At 46.7% G+C, this 18,486-nt stretch overlaps 2 protein-coding genes and 1 long non-coding RNA gene across 3 annotated transcripts; all 3 read left to right on the top strand.

Moving 5' to 3' along the window:
* Window positions 1-492, top strand: LOC120105561 (zinc finger BED domain-containing protein RICESLEEPER 2-like). Its single transcript, XM_039118130.1, has 2 exons — window positions 1-328; window positions 419-492. Exons 1-2 carry the CDS (start codon window positions 1-3, stop codon window positions 490-492), a joined length of 402 nt encoding a protein of 133 aa, XP_038974058.1.
* Window positions 493-6,371: 5,879 nt separating this feature from the next.
* On the top strand, window positions 6,372-8,044 carry LOC120105554. Its single transcript, XR_005507930.1, has 5 exons — window positions 6,372-7,058; window positions 7,135-7,204; window positions 7,360-7,404; window positions 7,496-7,575; window positions 7,845-8,044. It is a non-coding gene; the product is annotated as an uncharacterized LOC120105554 (long non-coding RNA).
* Window positions 8,045-14,209: 6,165 nt separating this feature from the next.
* LOC120105571 (subtilisin-like protease SBT1.5) lies at window positions 14,210-17,098 on the top strand. The gene has a single exon (XM_039118153.1). It carries the CDS (start codon window positions 14,473-14,475, stop codon window positions 16,855-16,857), a length of 2,385 nt encoding a protein of 794 aa, XP_038974081.1. The 5' UTR covers window positions 14,210-14,472; the 3' UTR covers window positions 16,858-17,098.
* The last annotated feature ends 1,388 nt before the right edge of the window (window positions 17,099-18,486 follow it).

Below are 18,486 nucleotides of genomic sequence, written 5' to 3'. Positions count from 1 at the left end.
ATGGATTTTGCTCAATTTAGAAGTCAGATTTCTTCAAAACGCCCTAAGAGATCCGAGCTAGATAGTTATTTGGATGATGATGTGCTTCCTGATTTGGAGAATAAGGAGTTTGACATCTTGGCTTGGTGGAAGAGCAATGCGGCAGTCTATCCTAAACTATCAAGAATAGCTCGAGATGTTCTAGCTATTCCAGTCTCCACTGTTTCATCTGAGTCGACATTCAGCACTGGTGGTAGAGTTGTGGATCAGTATCAAAGCTCTTTGAGCCCATCTACCGTAGAAGCCTTAGTTTGTATCCAAGATTGGCTTCGTGAACAATATGATGAAGGTATATAAATCTTTTAAATTTATCTAATATTTTTTATTTGCTTATTGTACTTATAATTTAAATATGTATGATTGATTTGTGTGTTAACAGTTGCAAATTGCTCGAGTTCTGTAACGTTGAATGTAGATGACGACACCTTGGAGTGGGCAATTTGGGAGAACTGAATGACGATACTCTCATTAGATCTAGTTCATACCTAAAGTATCAAGTATGTTTGTTGATGGAGTATTTTCATGTGGATCATGGTTATTTTCATATGGATCATGGTTATTTGTTGCAAAATTTTATGAGAGTTGTATGTTTTTGAACTGCAGGCCTGAAGTCGACTTCAGGGGGTTTCTCCATTACATGGATATGATGAATATATTATTGTGCAGGGAACAACGACTTCAGACCAATGATTTTTTTTATCCTCCTATTTTTGATGGAATCTTTTTGTTTGATTGCAGTTGTATCGTTGAAGTGTCAAATTGCACTGATCCTTTTACCTGATCGGAGCTAGCATAACCTACTGTTTCCTTTGCATGTTGTCATTCAAAAATTCTAACTCTGCACAGAACTGCTTAGGACTATAGCATGGAATGAATTTTTTTCAAGTTGTCTTCAAACCATCAGATGCTCTTTAGAATTGTTGGACTGGTTTGAGCAGATTGGTCGTGCCAAGATAAAGTCTAGAAATTTATTCATTTGGCAGGAAACCTCTTGATTGTGGTATTTTGTTAATGATCTGTCTGATTGCCTACTTGGTCCATCTCATATTTGATTTAAGCTGAGTAGGTCGTTGCTTGTGGACAGAATCTTCATCTTGGTTTTTTTCTTTTTTATCTCCTGTTGTTTGCTTGTGGACATTTTTGCTTGTATGTTTTCATGTACTTGTATTTACACATACACCTCTGTGAAATTTTCCTCTATGCAGTTGATCTATCATTTATAACTACTACAAATTTGACTGTTTAAAAGCATGACTGCTAAGCATTGCTATTTTCTATTCCAGTGTAGATCTTGAATCTAAAACACTCTTTAATACTGTTTAGAAAGTGATCTTGGATTGTTTTTTTCTTTTCCCTCGATAGACTAAAGGTAGGATGGCCCTCTTCGCTTACTTCTCCTGCTATAGGCTTGGTACTGTTGACGAGTCTGGATTTGCCATGCTGTTGAACTGGAAGAAGTTTTCTTCTATAGCTTGGCTTACCTATCCAATTTTTTTTAAATGCCCTTCCAAATTTCAAATCTACCAATTTTGATAGGATTATTGAGAATTTTGTTAGCTGGGCCATGTTTTAACACACTTAAAGTATTGTTGGATGAATTTGTAGCAACGGTATAGCCATGCAATAAAGAAACTTACTGTACATGTTTCTACAGGACCCAAGTAAGCCAGGCAAGCTGAAGCTCTTGGTTCACTCTATGATTGGGCCAAGCTCAAGCTTTGCTCAATTAATCATGTAAACTGGGTCGGGCTCGGGATCGGGCCGGGCTCGGGATCGGGCTGGCCCAATCGGGCTCGGGCCGGGCTCGGACCGAGTTTCTGTAAAACTGTTCGGGCCTCGGCCCGGCCCGAAGTCCGGAAAATAATTTCGGGCCGGGCTTGGGTAGGGGTGTGGCCCGGCCCGGCCCAGTTCCAGCCCTACAAGAAAGCAGGTATAAATGTGGTTAGCTAGAGGGGTTCTAACAGCTAGTTCGCTCCAGCGAATGCTTTGAGAATCATGCGAGATTGGCCATGGTAGAGAAAATCAAAGTAGGGAAGATGGTGGATGGCGCCCCTGGGACGGGGGGAGTCGGGATCTGCCGGCATAGGGGGAGGCAACAAGTGGTCGAGCAAGGCCTGGGGGATGGGCCACGCACCCCATTTTGGAGGCAGAGGTGGAGAAGCTCCAAGGCCTCTTCTCGGCAGTCCTCGATCTGTCGGAGGAGCCGATCGAGGCTTCACAAAGGAAATGAGAGGACTGTGTGGTGGTGGTCCGAAGTTTGGGACATTGTGTGCTGGCGGAGTGGGTGGCTAGGGATGTTGCCACCCGAGCGAAGACGGAAGCCAAGGTGGTGGTGGTGCCTCTCGTCGATGACCATCTTGTCCTCCGTTTCAAGTCGAAGGCGGACCGAGACAGTGTGTTGACCGGCGGGCCATGGGTGATGGAGGGCCAGTTGCTTGCCATGGAGCCAAGGGTTCCTGATTTCGTGTCAGAACTATATGCCGTCAAAACGGCGGTGGTTTGGATCCGGCTGCCTCGGCTCCCGGTTGAGTACTGGTCGAGCGAGACGATCCTTCGGATCATGTAGGCGATGATCCGGCCGATTGTCGTTGACGGGTTCACCGAGTAGCAAAGAGTCAAGGGGTTTGCTAGGGTGAGGGTGGCCATTGATGCCACCGTCTCGTTGCTGCCCGATGTCCATATCAAAGAGAAGGTGAGGGTGCTTTGGCAGCCCTTCGCCTACGAGGACGTGCCCGAGTTCTACTACTGGTGTGGGTGAATTGAGCATGCAGAAGAGTCATGCAGATTTTCGGTGTTGGTGTTGGAGGAGGAGGGGCCGGAGCGGATGACCATGGTGGTGGAGACGAGCGGCATCCGAAAGGAGCTAGGTTCTAGCTTCGGAGAGGAGACCTAGTGGCCGATCTACGGTCCGTGTTAGCAGCCACTCAGATTCGGCCGCCACGGGCTGCAAAAGGATTGCTGCGGCCAAGGAAGACGATCGGGTCCATGCCCGAGTCGTCACCCTCGAGGCCGCAGTCCCCGGCCAACCGCCCGAGCTCCCTCTGCTCACCGCCGAACTTGCACGGGTGGCAGCAACTGACAATGGTGGCTGGGCACCGCTCTCTGCCTGAGGACAAGCCGACTTGCGAGGGTGACTCCGGTTCTGGTCTAGCTCATCCCCAAGGTACAACAACCTGGTTCAATCCGATCCTCTCCTAACGAGTATGATCGTTGGGAACACTTGAGTCGATCGATTCCTTCAATTACCCAGATGAAAAGAAAAACTTGAAAAAAGGTTTGGAGGTTGGGGCAGCGCGTCCATTTGCGTATCGCCTTGTTTGTACGGAAGGTGGCATTGGGATGTCTGCCGACCGGGGGCGTGTTGGCCAGGAGGGAAGTGAGAGTCAACTCGACATGTGAGTAGTGCCCATAGGTGGTGGAGACGATCAACCATGTTCTTTTTGAGCGCCCATGGGTGGCTTAGGTATGGAGTTGTGCCATGGGCCTGGGAGCTCCGCCCAGCATGGTGTAAGTCGTTCACTCGATGGTAGGGCTGTCAACGGGCCGAGCTGCTCGGGCTCGGCTCGGGCCCGGCTCGGTAAAAGCCCGGCTCGAGCTCGGCTCGTTAGTCAAACGAGCCCGAGCCCGAGCCCAAAATGAGGCCCGTTTAAATCTGAGCCCGAGCCCGAGCTCGAGCCCGAGCAGCTCGCGAGCCCAAACGAGCCCAAAAGAGGGCTCCAAAATTGAATTGGATTGGTTTGGGTTCGGACTTAGCCCGTTAACCCAAACCCCAATCCGTTAATCACTTAATCCTTCCCTCCCACAGTCCCACGGTCCCACCTCCTCTTTCTTTTTTTTTTCTCTCTTCTCCTTTCGGACCTTTCTTCTGGGTTTCTCCAGAAGCGTCCGGGTGTCCGGTGTCCCTCCCCTCCCCTCTTCCGGATGTCCCTCCCCTCCGGGTGTCCCTCCCCTCCCCTCTCGCCTTCCTCCTCCGCCGCCGATGCCTCGCTGCCTCCCTCCGCCGCCGATGCCGAGCTCGGTTCCGGAGGTTTCGATCGGAGACTGGATAGGGTTGTCCCTCCCCCTCTTTCTTCTCCGTTTCTCCCTCTCTCTTTTCCCCTCTTTGCCGACTCCTCCACCGGCGACGGCGGCGAGACTGCGACAGAGGAGGGGAGTCCCTCGCACGGGATGGTCGGGCCGCGGCCGGCGACGCCCGCGGCCGAGCCCGCGGCGCCCGTGGCATCCTCGGCCGTGCCTGCGGCAAAAGCCCGTGCCGGCGGTGCTCGCGGCCGAAGCCGGCGGCTGCCGCACGCGACGAGGTGAGTCATTCTTCTCTTTTTTTTATTATTTCTTTCTTTCTATCCTTCTTTCTTCTCTTCTTCTTCTTTTCTTTCTTTCCTTCCTTCATTCTTCTCCGAGGAACCGTCGGAACCGAGCTCGGCTGGCGGCTGCTCGTTCTTCTCTCCGACGGTCGACGGAGACAGGAACGAGGATGAGGATGGGGCGGGCTCGGGCTCGGGCTCGCCGCTCGGGCTCGGGCTCGGGCAAACGAGCTTCACGAGCCCAAGCCCGAGCCCAATACTGGGCTCGGTACCGAGCCCGAGCCCGAGCCCGAGCCGGGGATGGTGAAACGAGCCGAGCCGAGCCTGCGGAGGCTCGGGCTCGGCTCGGCTCGTTAACAGCCCTACTCGATGGAGGACCCCTTAGGCCACTTGGAGGTGTCCCCCTCAGGAAGGAATGGGCCATCAAGAGCGCCTATGTGGCCTACCATATTTGGATGGACAGCAATGCTCGAATCTTTGAGGATAGAAGGGCGCACATGAGGATGCGGCGACTTTATCTAGGATAACCAGGGACATCTAGGGCTCCCACTCATCTATTACAACGACCAGGGTGATCTTTGTATCATGGGAGCCCCCCTCTCCTGGCACTCTCAAGGTAAACTTTGATGGCAGCACCTCTCAGTCTGGAGGCAGAGGAGGGATTGGCTTTATGGTCAAGCACTGCGACGCCAGACTTGTTGTGGCTGGAGGACGACGTACCTTTAATGAGACAGCATGTGGAGCTAAGCTGAGGGTGGCTTGGGAGGGGATCATCTATGCGATGCGGGTGCTCGAAGTTGATAGCATTCACTTGGAAGGAGACTCAATTAGTGATTGAGTGGATTCGAGGGGAGCACACCTATGACGATCAGCACTCACTCCTCCGAGATATTCGAAGGCTTGCAGGAGAGTGTGGCTCCTTATGGGCCTCTCATGTCTATCGGTGCATCATACAGGAGAGTTTATTTAGGAGGATCAGGAATTGACTCGTCTTTGCCATATACTTTTTTCTGATTTGTTGGGTGCACTCAAACACGACTAGTGCGAGTAACCACTATATCAAAAAAAAGGTTTGGAAGAAGAGAAAAAAAAGGAGAGAGAAATTCTCTATTTTATCTCAAAAAGTAGAGAAGTGATGTGGATTGAGTTATCCAAAATACGAAACCCAGAGCTTATTTATAGACTCTATCCGGTGATCGAAATGGTGTGGTGTTTCCGAACATGCGATGTTTTAGAAACATTGCATCCTACAAAAATCGGAACCAACGTTCTTTTTAGAAGAGTCGCAACTCTTCCAAAAGAATCATTTGAAGAAAAAGATAGGAGTTTTAAAGTTTTTGAACCATCTAAAATTTAGAAGATAAAATTGGTATATTTATTTTTTAAATTTTATTTTTTCAGATAAAACTATAACAATCCGTACAAAAGATTTAAATTTAAATAAATAAATAGAAAAAAATCTGGGCAATTTATACTATGCAATGGGTGAGGTGTCATGTATACTTGAACCTCACTTAGTGTTGATAGTATGTATCTGAAGGAACTATAGTAGATTAGACGTCCTTTGACTCGAACTTCTACTTATCACACATACAGCACATATCAATTGGGGTTTGGCCTTACGATTAGTACCTTGATTTTTTATAAAAATTTTACTAGAGTTAGCCCAAACTCCTAGCACTACAGGAAAAGTCGGTTTTACCGACGCTTTTTGCCGACGCTTGCCCACAAGCATCGGCAAAACACGACGCTAATAAGCGTTGTTGTAGTCGCCGGCTTAAGACGACGCTAATTGGGTCTAGCCTCCTATGCCCCCGGCATCGCATTGTTATTCCATCCCCCACAGGAATATACTTGGAAGAGCACCAATTGGAGAGTCTCAGATTCCCTCCTTCGCACCCACACCCCCCCCCCCCCCCCCCCCCCCCCCGCGCTCTTCACAGTCTTTTAGCAAACTCCCCAATCAATCGCCTCCAGCGCCGCGCCCCTACGATATTTCTATAAATCTTTCTTCCTTCCCCTTCTCTCCCATGTCTCCTCCTCCTCTTTCTCCTGGCCCCCCTCTTCTCCCTTCTTCTTCTTGTGCTCTGTCTTGGGTTGCAAGAAGCCCCTGCTTCTCGCGAGAAGCGCGGCGTCTCGCCGTATGCCAAAAGAAGCGGAGGAGAGCGGCGGTCTTGGTGTCGGCGTCGGCGAGGAAGATGACGATAGAAGAGCTAAAGGAACAGGAGGTCGAGGAAGCGCCGCCGCTGTTGGAGGATGCCGAGGCCAACTCCAGGCCTTGACGCATTGCTCTTTTCGTCGAGCCCTCTCCCTTCGCGTCCGTATTTCCGCCCTCCCTCTTTCTTTGATTTTTTTTCTTTGATGCTTGATGACTGCTGCTGTGCTGGAAATATACTGCTGGAGGAGCTGCTGGTGATGTGCCAGGTGGAGACGGCGGCGGGGCTGGCGGAGATCGAGGCGATCGCCGGCGTCGAGGGGGTCGACGTGGTGCAGATGGAGCCGCTGGATCTGAGCGCGAGGATGGGATCCTAGGAATCGGAAGGTGAGGGATGTGATGAAGGATATCATATGAAGATGAGAAGGATATCTGTGGGATCCTAGGAATCGGGCGGAGAATGTGAAGATGCACTACAAGAAAATGTGTGTTCGTTTAATGCTTCCTGAAGAGATCTCGCTTGTTGCTTGCTCTCCAGATTATGCATATGATAAGTTTACAAGGTCAATTTTCTAAACAATTGGCTATCTTGGTTTTTGAACAAAACACTTGAAAATACTAATGAGATTTCATGAACAGGCCTTCTAGTGTTCCTGAAGGAGCTTATGTTCAGTGAGAAATTGAGCTACTTGGCTTTGAAATGCCTAAGGTAATGAAGCTTCTTAAGTGCTCCAAACATCTGGAACTTTTATGTATTGTGGTCCTTCCCTCTGTTTTGCTAAAAAAAAGGGGGATTCTTGTGAATTTTGAATTGATTGTTTTAAATTGCTTAGAACCTCTAATATGTGCTTTGATCATCTTCAGGTTCTTTTGATATAGAAAATCTCTGGGTCTCTGCGTAAGCTGAAGGTACTCACTAGGTTCTCATTTATATATTGATTCCTTCCGGTTTCAGCTCTTGGCTACATCTGAATTTTAGCACACCTATTATTTTGTTTAGGGATGTTGCACTCTTGCAAGGGATCGTTTCAAAAGCCTTGAGAAATGGGGTTTACTTGTCCCAAAAGCTAAAAGGGGCAGGTTTGTATTGATTGGCTATTGTGTCTTCTGCTTCTGATCTTTGCCCCATGCAACATTGTAGTCTTATCTCTATAATTTCCAAATGGGAAACAAACACTAATTAACACATACCACACCAATAATCTTTTCTTCAACGTACAATATCTAGTGTGTTTGCCATAAATTTTTTTTTCAGAAAAAAGAACTTAGTGCGCCTATTTGCTTATTTACTGATGTCAATTTTTTATCAGGTATTTTCATCTAATTGTTGCATTTTGTTTACCACGCAGAAAGAAGTAGACATTGTTTATGGCTGGATCACATGGAATACAGTGGATATGCAATGGAGGGGCCTGCTCAAGTGAAGCATGAGATTTTGGTTCATACTTCTCGGTCAATGTAATATCTGATTTCCTTCCTGAGTACTGTTAGAAGCAATATGCAACAGTGGATGGTGGAATTTGAGTACGCTTCAGGTCTTTTGATTGATGAAAATTTACATTCATATTTTTACTTTTTTTTAAAAAATAGCAATCCCGACGCTTTAAAGCGTTAGTAAATAAAAGTTGTGGCATGCCTACGCCGATGCTTTAAAGCGTCGGCAAAACTGGGCATACTTTGGGCTTTCCTGACACTTTAAAGCGTCGGCAAATGTCGTTTTTGCCGACGCTTTTATTAGCGTCGGGAAAGCCCTGTTTTTGCCGACGCTTTTTCTTAGCGTCGGCAAAAACCGGACCCACGCCCACCTGCCCGACGTCTGACCTACGCTTTATGGTGCGTGGGCTGAAAATTCGCCGATGCTTAAAAGCGTCGGTAGAGACCAAAAAAACCGTCGGAAGATATCCTTTCTTTTGTAGTGTAGTCATGGCCTATACGATAATTCTCACATAGATAAGTCCTTCTAGAATATTTGTGACCTAATACCCTGCAGATTTTCTATCTTAGACTCATTAAGAGTATAACTCAACATTTTCAATATATATTTTTGTCACTGATAAAAGTGCTTATTATAGGGATAGAAGGAGATATACTCCAAAAAATGTACTTTGACATGGTTACTTAATGAACTTCGTTTCTACCATAACCTCCTTCGTGGGATCTCTAATTACAAAGATTGGATATCCACTATCGGTGATCAAATAGTGGGCTTAAGCCCCATCCCTATAGTTTTTCTTGTACTTGACGAATTTCAAAAAATTGACATTACTCTTTTTGAGTCAACTTACAAATTTATGATAAATTTGGATATTCTGGTTCATCTTTTTGTTAGTACTCTTCTGATTGTAAGATTTTAAATTAGATTTTAGGTTTGAAATAAATGCAATAACGAATAATAATATCAATAAAATTAAATAACCACACTAAGAAGTATAAACAAGTAATATCATTTTGTAATTTCTGTATGTTTTTTTAAAACAGCAATATGTATTTTGAGAACAACTAGTAATATGTACATTTTTTTAAAGCAACAATAATTTTTATGCAGCTTTTAAAAATGCAGAAGTTTTTTACACAAATTTTAAAGGTACAAAAAATTCTGCACAAAAATTAAAGATTACAGAAAATAGATTGCACAAAATTTAATGTTGTAGAAAATCTGTATGGATTTTAAAGTTGTACCATTTTCAAAGACGTAGAAAATTCTGTAAAAATTTTAAATATGCAGAAAATTTTTGTAGTGCTTTTAAAGTTGTAGAAATCTGTTTGCACTATTTTCGAGCAATATGACTTTCTTAAAAAAAAAATTGAAGAAAATAACATTCTAAATGAAATTAAGGCTTTTTAAATTGCTATATAATTAAACTAAATCTAATTCTATTATATCAAATTAAATTTTGATAAACATATATATATAGCAATTTTTAGTACATTTAAAAATATGTTCATAGATTGTTGAAAATATTTTACCTAAAAATTGCTATATTTTTATTTTATAGAAGTATTATAAAGGAATAATTTACTAAAAAAAATCAGAAGATCAAAAAGAGCTTGTCTAGATCGAGGTGTGCGATATACATTACCCTAAGAACGTAATTCACCCCTACATGCAAGTTTACGGTAATCTCGTCTCTAAGGTACAATAATCCGACTCCGCTTGATTCTTCTCTAACGAGTACGATTACTAGGGAGGCTTGACTCGATCGACTCCTTCAATTGTCCAGATAAAAAAAAAACTTGAAAAAAGGTTTGAAAGAAGAGAAAAAGAAAAGGAAGAGAGAAATTCTCTGTTTCGTCTCAAGAAACAGAGAAATAACATAGATTGAGTTATCCAAAACACTAGATCCAGAGCCTATTTATAGACTCTGTCCGGTGATCGAAATAGTGCAGCATTTCCGAAAATGCGATGTTTTAGAAATATCGCATCCGTGTGGAAATCGGAACCAAAGTTTTTTCCAGAAGAGTCGCAACTCTCCTTAAAAAAAAAGCATTGAAAAAAAATAAGAGTTATAAAGTTTTTAAATTATTTAAAATTTAGGAGATAAAGCTAGTATATTTATTTTTTAAAATTATTATTATTTTTTTTCAAGTTAAAACTCCGACCCTTCTCGCGCGGCCCAGCTTGCACTCCCTGCACGTCAACGAAGCCGGACGTGGTCGCGCCGGGTCTCAGCATCCTGGCGGCCTCGCCGGATGGGGTGGGCCAAATGGGGATGATGACAGATCGGCGGCGAGCAGAGTTCAATATCATCTCCGGCAAGTCGATGGCATGCCCCCATGCCTCCAGCGTGGTGGCGCTGCTCAAGCCTCCGCGCTAGGCCTGGTCGCTGGCGGCCATCCGGTCGGCGCTGATGACAACAGCCTACGCCAATGATAACATGGGCCAAGATTTGGTGGATGAGACTTGGGCAATGCGTCCACCGGATGGCCAGCGGGTCCGGGAATATAGACCCGGAGAAGGCCCTCCATCCTGGCCTCGTCTATGATCTGACGATGGATGATTACTTGGAGTGGTTAATGTAGCTCTAATTACAGTAGCCAGGAGGGATGTGAATTGTTCAGAGAAGGCCGGAAAGCCTTGGGATCTGAATTACCCGTCAATTGCCGTGGTTCTGGAGCAATCCAATGTTGGCAAGCTTGAGGCTGTGGTTCATCGGACAGCGATGAGGGCTGAGGAGGAAAGTCGGAAGACACTGCCGATAACAAAGAACCGAAAGGAGTGAAGGTGGTGGTGGAGCCAGAGAAGTTGGTGTTCGACGACAAAGGGTAGAAGCAGGAGTTTGTGCTTAAGGTTTCGACGGGACCTATGGATTTGCCAGCAGGGAATTCGTGATCGGAGTTTGGATCACTGACTTGGAGCGACGGGAAGCATACCGTGAGGAGTCTAATTGCAGTGTCATGGCATCAGCCAAACTAAGCTGGCCGGGAGTCAAAGAATGTGTGGGAGACGCATGGTAAGAGAAATAATTGATGATAGAAATGTTTATGGCATATAGATGTATGCTCAATAAGCATGTTGTTAAAATATTGGTAGAAGAAGAGAAAAATAAGAGAAAAAGAGAGAGAAAATTGATTTTATTTCTTTATTCCGTCACATTCAGTACGTCTTAGGAGTTATATATACTCATGTATAGGCTCCATATAAAAAAATAATATAGGATAATATATAATTATGCTAACAAAGAAAAATATTATTGGTGATACAGGTTATCATGTGATACCTAAAATCACTCTAACAAGATCATGCTAATAAAAAAAATAACATAGGTTTATAAAGGCTCACGCTAATTAAAAAAAAATATTATAAGTGGTGCAGATTGTTATATGATCTCTAGATAGTATTGTATGTGCTAACTTGAGTTTGGAAACTAGATCACGAATGTACCGGAAACTAATGTAATAGATCAGAAGCTGAAGTATCAGCTCAAAAGCTGACATGGTGGTAATTAAGAATTGATGTGGCAGCATAGAGTTTGATATAGCAGGACACGAGCTGTTGTAACAGCTTAGAAGCTGATGTAGGAGATTAAGAGTTGACATAACAACTCAAAAGCCGATATGGTAGACTGATGTGTCCGACTGACATGATAGACTGATATGTCTGTCGATATGGCTGATTGACTTGTCTAATGATATGATAGTGATAAAACACATAAAAGATGACAGTTGCAGTAAGGATAGAGCTTAGAGAAAAGACAATCGAAAGTTGACGATCCTCGTAGATGGAGGCACCATGAAAGAGGAGCATTGGTTGATTGACTTGTCTGATAATGTGGCAGCGAGAAGACACATAAAAGGTAACAGTTGTTGCGAAGACAGAGCTCGGAGAGAAGGCAACCGAAAGTCGATGGTTCTCGTAAACGGAAGCACCATGGAAGTAGAGCAAGAGACGTCGGATTGGATGGTAAAGAACTTGGAGGCAGCAAATAAAATCAGAGATAGAGAGCAAAGGACCGAGCCACAGTGAGGAAAGACGGCTAAAGATCTGGCCCTGAGAAAAAAAGAGGTGGAGAGGAGCAAATACTAGAGGATCTTCACCTAGGGATAGAGATCGATAGATCGAGAGTGTAGGTCTTCAAATCTTCTAGACATGGCAACGTTGGCCACAACAAAGACAGAGATGCTGGCGACAAATTAGGTGATCGGTGGCTTTGATACCATGTTAAAATATCTGCAGAAGAAGAGAAAAATAAGAGAAAAAAAGTAATTTTATTTTTTTGTTCCGTCACATTCGGTACATCTTAGGGGTTTATATATATATATATATATATATATATATATATATATATATATATATATATATATATATATATATATATATATATATTCATATACAGACTCCATATAAGAAAAAATAATATAAGCTGATATATAATCACGTTAATAAAGAAAAATATTATAGGTGATACAAGTTATCATGTGATCCCTAAAATCATTCTAACAAGATCATGCTAATAAAGAAAAATAATATAGGTTGATACAGAATCACACCAATAAAAAAAATATTATGGTTGATGTAGGTTGTTACACCCTAAAATTATGCTAACACATGTCACTGGTGGGAGGGAGGGACATGCAAATGATTGATGTAGTCGATGAAAACATGGAATCTAGCAACAAGGGAATGTGTTAGCTATCAGAATGTAGCATATGTTATACACATTCTCTTGGTTAACAATAAAATTCATATAAATTAATAATAAATATCAAAAAAAGGATTCAAAAACACCAAGCATGATCCATGTGGTGAGAGAGCTCTCTCTGCTGGTTTTCCAATCTATCAAGATCTTCAGTCAATTGGGATGTTACCAGATATTCTGGGCTTCCAGATATAAATGTTTGTTCAGGTCATGCAAGATGGCAATGTTGTGAAAATCATTTGGGAGGAAATGAGTAACGACAGTTATCAGACATTGTTTGTCGCGAAAAACCCCCCTTCATCAGCAATTAACGTCTTAAGTCCACCTTTCAGGTCAGCCCGAGAGACCCGGCTCATTTGCATATATACCTTAACCATGTAAGACTTATGTTAGATGGCATCATGGATATGTATTTCTCTACGTGCCGCTAGGAACATGAATTGGAGATCGCTCTTTCACTGAGACCTTGTCTAATGCAAAACCGTAGCCCATAAAGTTTACAGTCTGCAGCTTACCAAAATTTACTACATGCGGTTGGGTTCATAATCTTTTAGCTCATGTTCTGGATCACGTTGGGATCTTGCATATACTTCAAGATCTCCTATGTTTGGTATCAGTAAGGTGGAATTGCTAAAATCAACTCTAGATTAAGGAAGTATTTTGCATGCAGCCATGATAGCACCATCATACAACCAAAATTTTGTGTAGTGCGGTTGAGCCAATGTCCAATGTAGACACATACTCAGCATGTGATGAAAAATAAATATTATCAAAAATATAATTATATGTGGCTAGGTTCACACCTAATTGTTCCTATTTTGAATCAAGTTGGGCTTCAGCATGACTTTTTCTCCCCCAAATAATTGGTGTAGGATGCATGAGTACGTATCTTTTGCGATTGTTGATGGCTGCTATTAGAAGATGAATGAATATCAAATAAAATAGTTTATAAATACATGCCATATCATATATGATATTAGTTATTTGATCACCCACCTCTTGCGGACGATCATCAAAAATGGCACAGTACTTTGCTGCGCGGCCTGCGCACCATAGTGGTCTTTGGTTGGTTGCTTCATTGTTTAGTTTCTCTTTTGTGTCTCTCTTCTCCCTCCCACTCCCTCTCCCGTTCCCACTGTCGGATGTCTGGGTCAAAGTTTGATGAAGAAGTTTCTACAGATCGAACTTATTGGGCTCGAGTTACAGCGAGGAAACCGTGTCACGCGCTTGAGGTCAAAGACAAAATGGACACCAATGCAAGCTACTTGCAGCCACAGTGCGAGCGTTCTCCGAACGAGCCAAAGCACAGTGACCTCAAAGCAACCATCATGCATGGCCTTGCCCTGGCACGTAGCAGGAACCGCCACCTGCGTCACAGCTGGCCAGCAGCCAGCTCTACTTGAAACCCCCCCGGAAAACAAGCGATAAAGTGAAGTCGGGCTGTTCTACCCAAAAAAAGGGGTCACACTGTAGACTCGACCAGTCAAATGTTCCATCCGTCCCCAGTCCCTCTGCCCACGTCCTCGCTCATCTCACCAGCTCCTTTCTCACTCTTCCTCTCTCGTCCGTTTCCCAAACTTTCAGCAACAACCTTTTTCTCCGCCCCAGGTTACACCTCCCCTTCCTTGCGCTTTCTAATGCACCATTGCATCGCGCTCTGCCAAAACCCCGCCACCTTTCTCGCTCATGAAATCAACCAACAACATCCTTCATGGAATGCATCACCGCTTCTCCCCGCCTTCTTAATCGCTGCTCTCTTATCCCTTCCTATATATAGATATATCCGATACCCACTCTCCCTTCGTAGCTTAATTCCCAGCACTCCCTTTACCTCCTCCAAATGGCCTTCTCCCCTTCCTTCCTTCTCCTTATCGTCTCGGTTTCCATCCTTTTCCTTTCTTCTCCCGGCGGCGATGCTGCCGATACTAGTGCTCGAAAATGTTATATCATTCGCGTCCGGGGTGACCTTAAACCCTCTGTGTTTGCCGACGTCGAGCAGTGGTACTCCTCCACTCTCCATACCCTCCGCTCTTCCACCGACTCTCTCGAGAGATCCTCCCGGGCGACACGTGGCAACCGGAAGCTCCTACACGTGTACCGCGCAGTCTTCCATGGCTTCTCCGCCGTGCTGACCCCGGCGGAGGCCGAGCTTCTCCAGTCCGACCCGGTCGTCCTCGCCGTCCTCCCCGACCGGCCCCGCCAACTCCACACAACACGCACCCCCCTCTTCTTAGGCCTCGTCTCCGCGGACTCCAAGCCCAACTCCCTCCTCGCTGCCGCCGACTCCGGCTCCTCCGTGGTCATCGCCGTCGTTGACACCGGCATCCGCCCAGACCATCGGAGCTTCGCCGACGATGGCCGCCTGCCCCCACCCCCTTCCCGCTGGAACGGCTCCTGCGACGTCGGCCTCTCCTTCTCGTCCACGGCCTGCAACCGAAAGCTCGTCGGAGCCCGCTTCTTCTCAAATGGCTATCTGGCGGCCACCCACGGCGGTGCCAGTAACGGTCCCGACATCTTCTCCCCCATCGACTCCGAAGGCCATGGCACCCACACCGCCTCCACTGCTGCTGGCGTCGTCACCGCCAACGCCTCCTTCCTCGGCTACGCCGCCGGCGTCGCCTCCGGCGTCTCTCCCGGCGCCCGCGTCGCCGTCTACAAGGCCTGCTGGTCCACTGGCTGCTACGACTCGGACATCCTCGCAGCCGTCGACGCCGCCGTCACCGACGGTGCAGACATCGTCACCCTTTCCCTGGGAGCCGGCAGCGTCCCCACGCATCTCGATCCCGTCGCCATCAGCGCCTTCGGCGCGATCGAGCATGGGGTCTTCGTCGCCGCCTCTGCGGGAAACGGCGGCCCTGGCGAGTCAACCGTCGCCAACAGTGCCCCCTGGATAACCACCGTCGGCGCCGGGTCTATCGACCGCCGATTCCCCGCCGACGTCGTGCTCGGCGACGGCACCGTCGTGATCGGCGTCGCCATCCACGACGGGATACGCGTTTCCCGGAGGCGGTCCTTCCCGCTTGTGTACGCGGGAAACGTGTCCACGTCCGCCCCGGGGTTCCGGTCCTCCGCCCCCTACTGCCTCAACGGGTCGCTGGACCCGGCGGCGGTACGCGGAAAGGTGGTGCTCTGCGAGCGCGGCGCGGTTCCGCGCGCCGAGAAGGGATTGGCCGTGAAGAACGCCGGCGGGGCCGCGATGATCCTGGCCAACGCTCTCACCGACGGGGAAGGCGTGACCCCGGACGCCAACGTCCTCCCCGCCGTGTCCATCGGCTATAAGGCCGGGAGAGCCATAAAGGCGTACATCGGCGCCAACAGCGATCCACGTGTCCGTTTGCACTTCCGCGGGACCCAGGTCGGCGTCAAGCCCGCACCGACGGTGGCCGGGTTCTCCGGGCGCGGGCCCAGCTTGCATTCCACGAACGTCATCAAGCCGGACGTGATCGCGCCAGGTGTCGGCATCCTGGCTGCCTGGCCGGACGGGGTGAGTCCGACGGAGTTAAAGGCCGACCGGCGCCGAACGGAGTTCAATATCATCTCCGGCACGTCGATGTCGTGTCCTCATGTCGCCGGGGTGGCGGCGCTGCTCAAGGCCGCGCACCCGGACTGGTCGCCGGCGGCTATCAAGTCGGCACTGATGACGACGGCCTATGTCGCCGATAACACGGGCGAAGATTTGGTGGACGAGGGCACGGGAAACAGGTCCACCGAATGGGCCTATGGATCCGGGCATGTGGACCCGGAGAAGGCCGTCGATCCTGGTCTGGTCTATGATCTGACGGTTGACGATTACTTGGACTTCATGTGCAGCTCCAATTACAGCAGCGCCGCCATCGGGATCATAACCAAGAGACAAGCGAATTGTTCGGACAAGACTCGGAAGCCTTGGGATCTCAATTACCCATCAGTTTTGGTGGTTCTGGAGCAATCCGGGACTAGCAAGCTCGAAGCTCTGGTTCATCGGACGGTGATGAATGTGGGAGAGGAGAAGTCAGAGTACAGCGCCAGTATCAGAGAACCAGAAGGAGTGCGACTGGTGGTGGAGCCTCAGAAGTTGGTGTTCGAAGGCAAAGGGCAGAAGCAGGAGTTCGTCGTTAAGGTTTCGGCGGAGGCTGTTAACTTGCTCGCGGGGAATTCACGGACGGAGTTCGGGTCAGTGACATGGAGCGACGGCAAGCACACAGTGAGGAGTCCGGTTGCAGTGACATGGCAGCAGCCGTATTAGGGTAGGCCAGGAGTACTAGAAATGTTGAGAAGCTCTTAAAAGGTGGCGGAAGCGCCCGGTTGCGGGTTAAGGAGAGGGATGATGCTGTTTCCCAGGTTACTTGCTTTGTGGGCAGTTGGCAGAAATGTTTGTGCTATAGAAATATTTAATAAGCATGTCCCTCGTGGTAGGGTTATATGTTGATGTGCTTAATAGAAATATGAATAATAATGCAATGACATGGCGATGCTTTAACTGGATACTCTCTCTCTGTATTTCTGCTAATGAAATGAAGCATCACGTATGCTGTAGGAGCTCAGTTGTAGAAGCGTCTTATAGCTTGGAATAAGACATTTAAGCAACTCATGATCCTACGTACATGCTCCATTGTGGCAATTTCATTTCCAAGTGGTCGCGTTTCTAGTAACGTTTCTAAGAAGAATAACGAAATTAAATCGATTATACCAAGCTAGGGGAGCTGCCTTCCATTGGCATCGCAGAGGGGACATCCCTGCCACGTAACCCACCCGGCTTCCTGCAGGAACTCGAGCCCCCCTGCCTTCACCAACCTTCTCTTGTTAAGCCAAACACGGGACACCCATCCTCGCCAGACTGACCACTACTCATGGCTTCCATCCTTCTCTGGCCGACCCTCGACAAGCCCATTCCATGCTTACCTCACCATCACGGCATCACTGCGACCTTCTCCTTGCCGATCTAATCATCGGTGGCTCTTTTTCTCTCAACACAATCCGCAAATCCTAAACCACCAACCCATACTTATCACTGGTCCCATCCCTGTTGTTGAATCTTCACCACCAGTGATGCAAAGGTCCAAGGTTCCAGCCGCCTTGAAGAAGATGAGGAGGGGAAAGAAAAGAAGCGAGGAGGAGAGAGAAAGGGACAGAGCAAGGGTGGGGTTCCATGGCGACCAAAGGCTGGGGATCTCAGACTTCAGAGCTTCTCTCTACGAGGGGTTTACACGAGAAACACAACAGAGAATTTTTGAACCATAGGAACGCGCAGCTCGGTCAAAATTTGAGCGAGCGTAGGACTGAATCGAGGTTCGCAATTAATTTAGCAATTCAATCAAAGGCAGCCAAGAATAATATCATGTTTATTGAGAAAAAATCGCATTCATGCCATATATTGTCATAATAATTTACTTGTGATTTGCTCAAGTTGCCTTTTTCTTTCCTAACCACTAAAAATATTATGATTACAGAGTGTTGAACGATCGCACAACCTTTTTCTGGGGAGCCATGGCACAAAAAGAATAGCAAGTGAATGCTACATCAGTCCAATATCATTTTGATGTGAATGACGGCAAGCAACGTAAGAAAGTTCTTTCATGCTTTATATATATATATATATATACCGGTAAATTAAAGGGAAACTTAATGGCCAGTCTATCCTCGGACCTTGCTTTAACGGTTGGTCCCTGTGGACTGGTTTTTTAACAACCGGTCCACAAGTAACTCTATATTTAACCATAGATCCCTGAGGACGAAAATGCTCTTCACTTTCTGTCATCCCCAAATACTCCTTCCCAAATTTCTGACTCCTATTATGTCGAAGTCACTTCCTGATTTTTCGACTGCTATTCTGTTGAACCCTCTTTCTCGATTTTTCGACTCCCTCTCACTCAGC

The sequence above is a fragment of the Phoenix dactylifera genome, unplaced genomic scaffold, assembly GCF_009389715.1.
Source record: "Phoenix dactylifera cultivar Barhee BC4 unplaced genomic scaffold, palm_55x_up_171113_PBpolish2nd_filt_p 000311F, whole genome shotgun sequence".
Classification (NCBI taxonomy): Eukaryota; Viridiplantae; Streptophyta; class Magnoliopsida; order Arecales; family Arecaceae; genus Phoenix; species Phoenix dactylifera.
Note: the sequence above shows the minus strand (reverse complement) of the source record. Positions and strands in the feature narration are given on the sequence as shown.

What these genes read in the sequence shown, in the direction of transcription:
- LOC120105571 (XM_039118153.1), top strand. Translation starts at nt 14,473, where the DNA reads ATGGCCTTCTCCCCTTCCTTCCTTCTCCTTATCGTCTCGGTTTCCATC.
- LOC120105561 (XM_039118130.1), top strand. Translation starts at nt 1, where the DNA reads ATGGATTTTGCTCAATTTAGAAGTCAGATTTCTTCAAAACGCCCTAAG. An exon ending in TCGTGAACAATATGATGAAG is followed by an intron (nt 329 to 418) that starts GTATATAAATCT and finishes GTGTGTTAACAG; the next exon opens with TTGCAAATTGCTCGAGTTCT.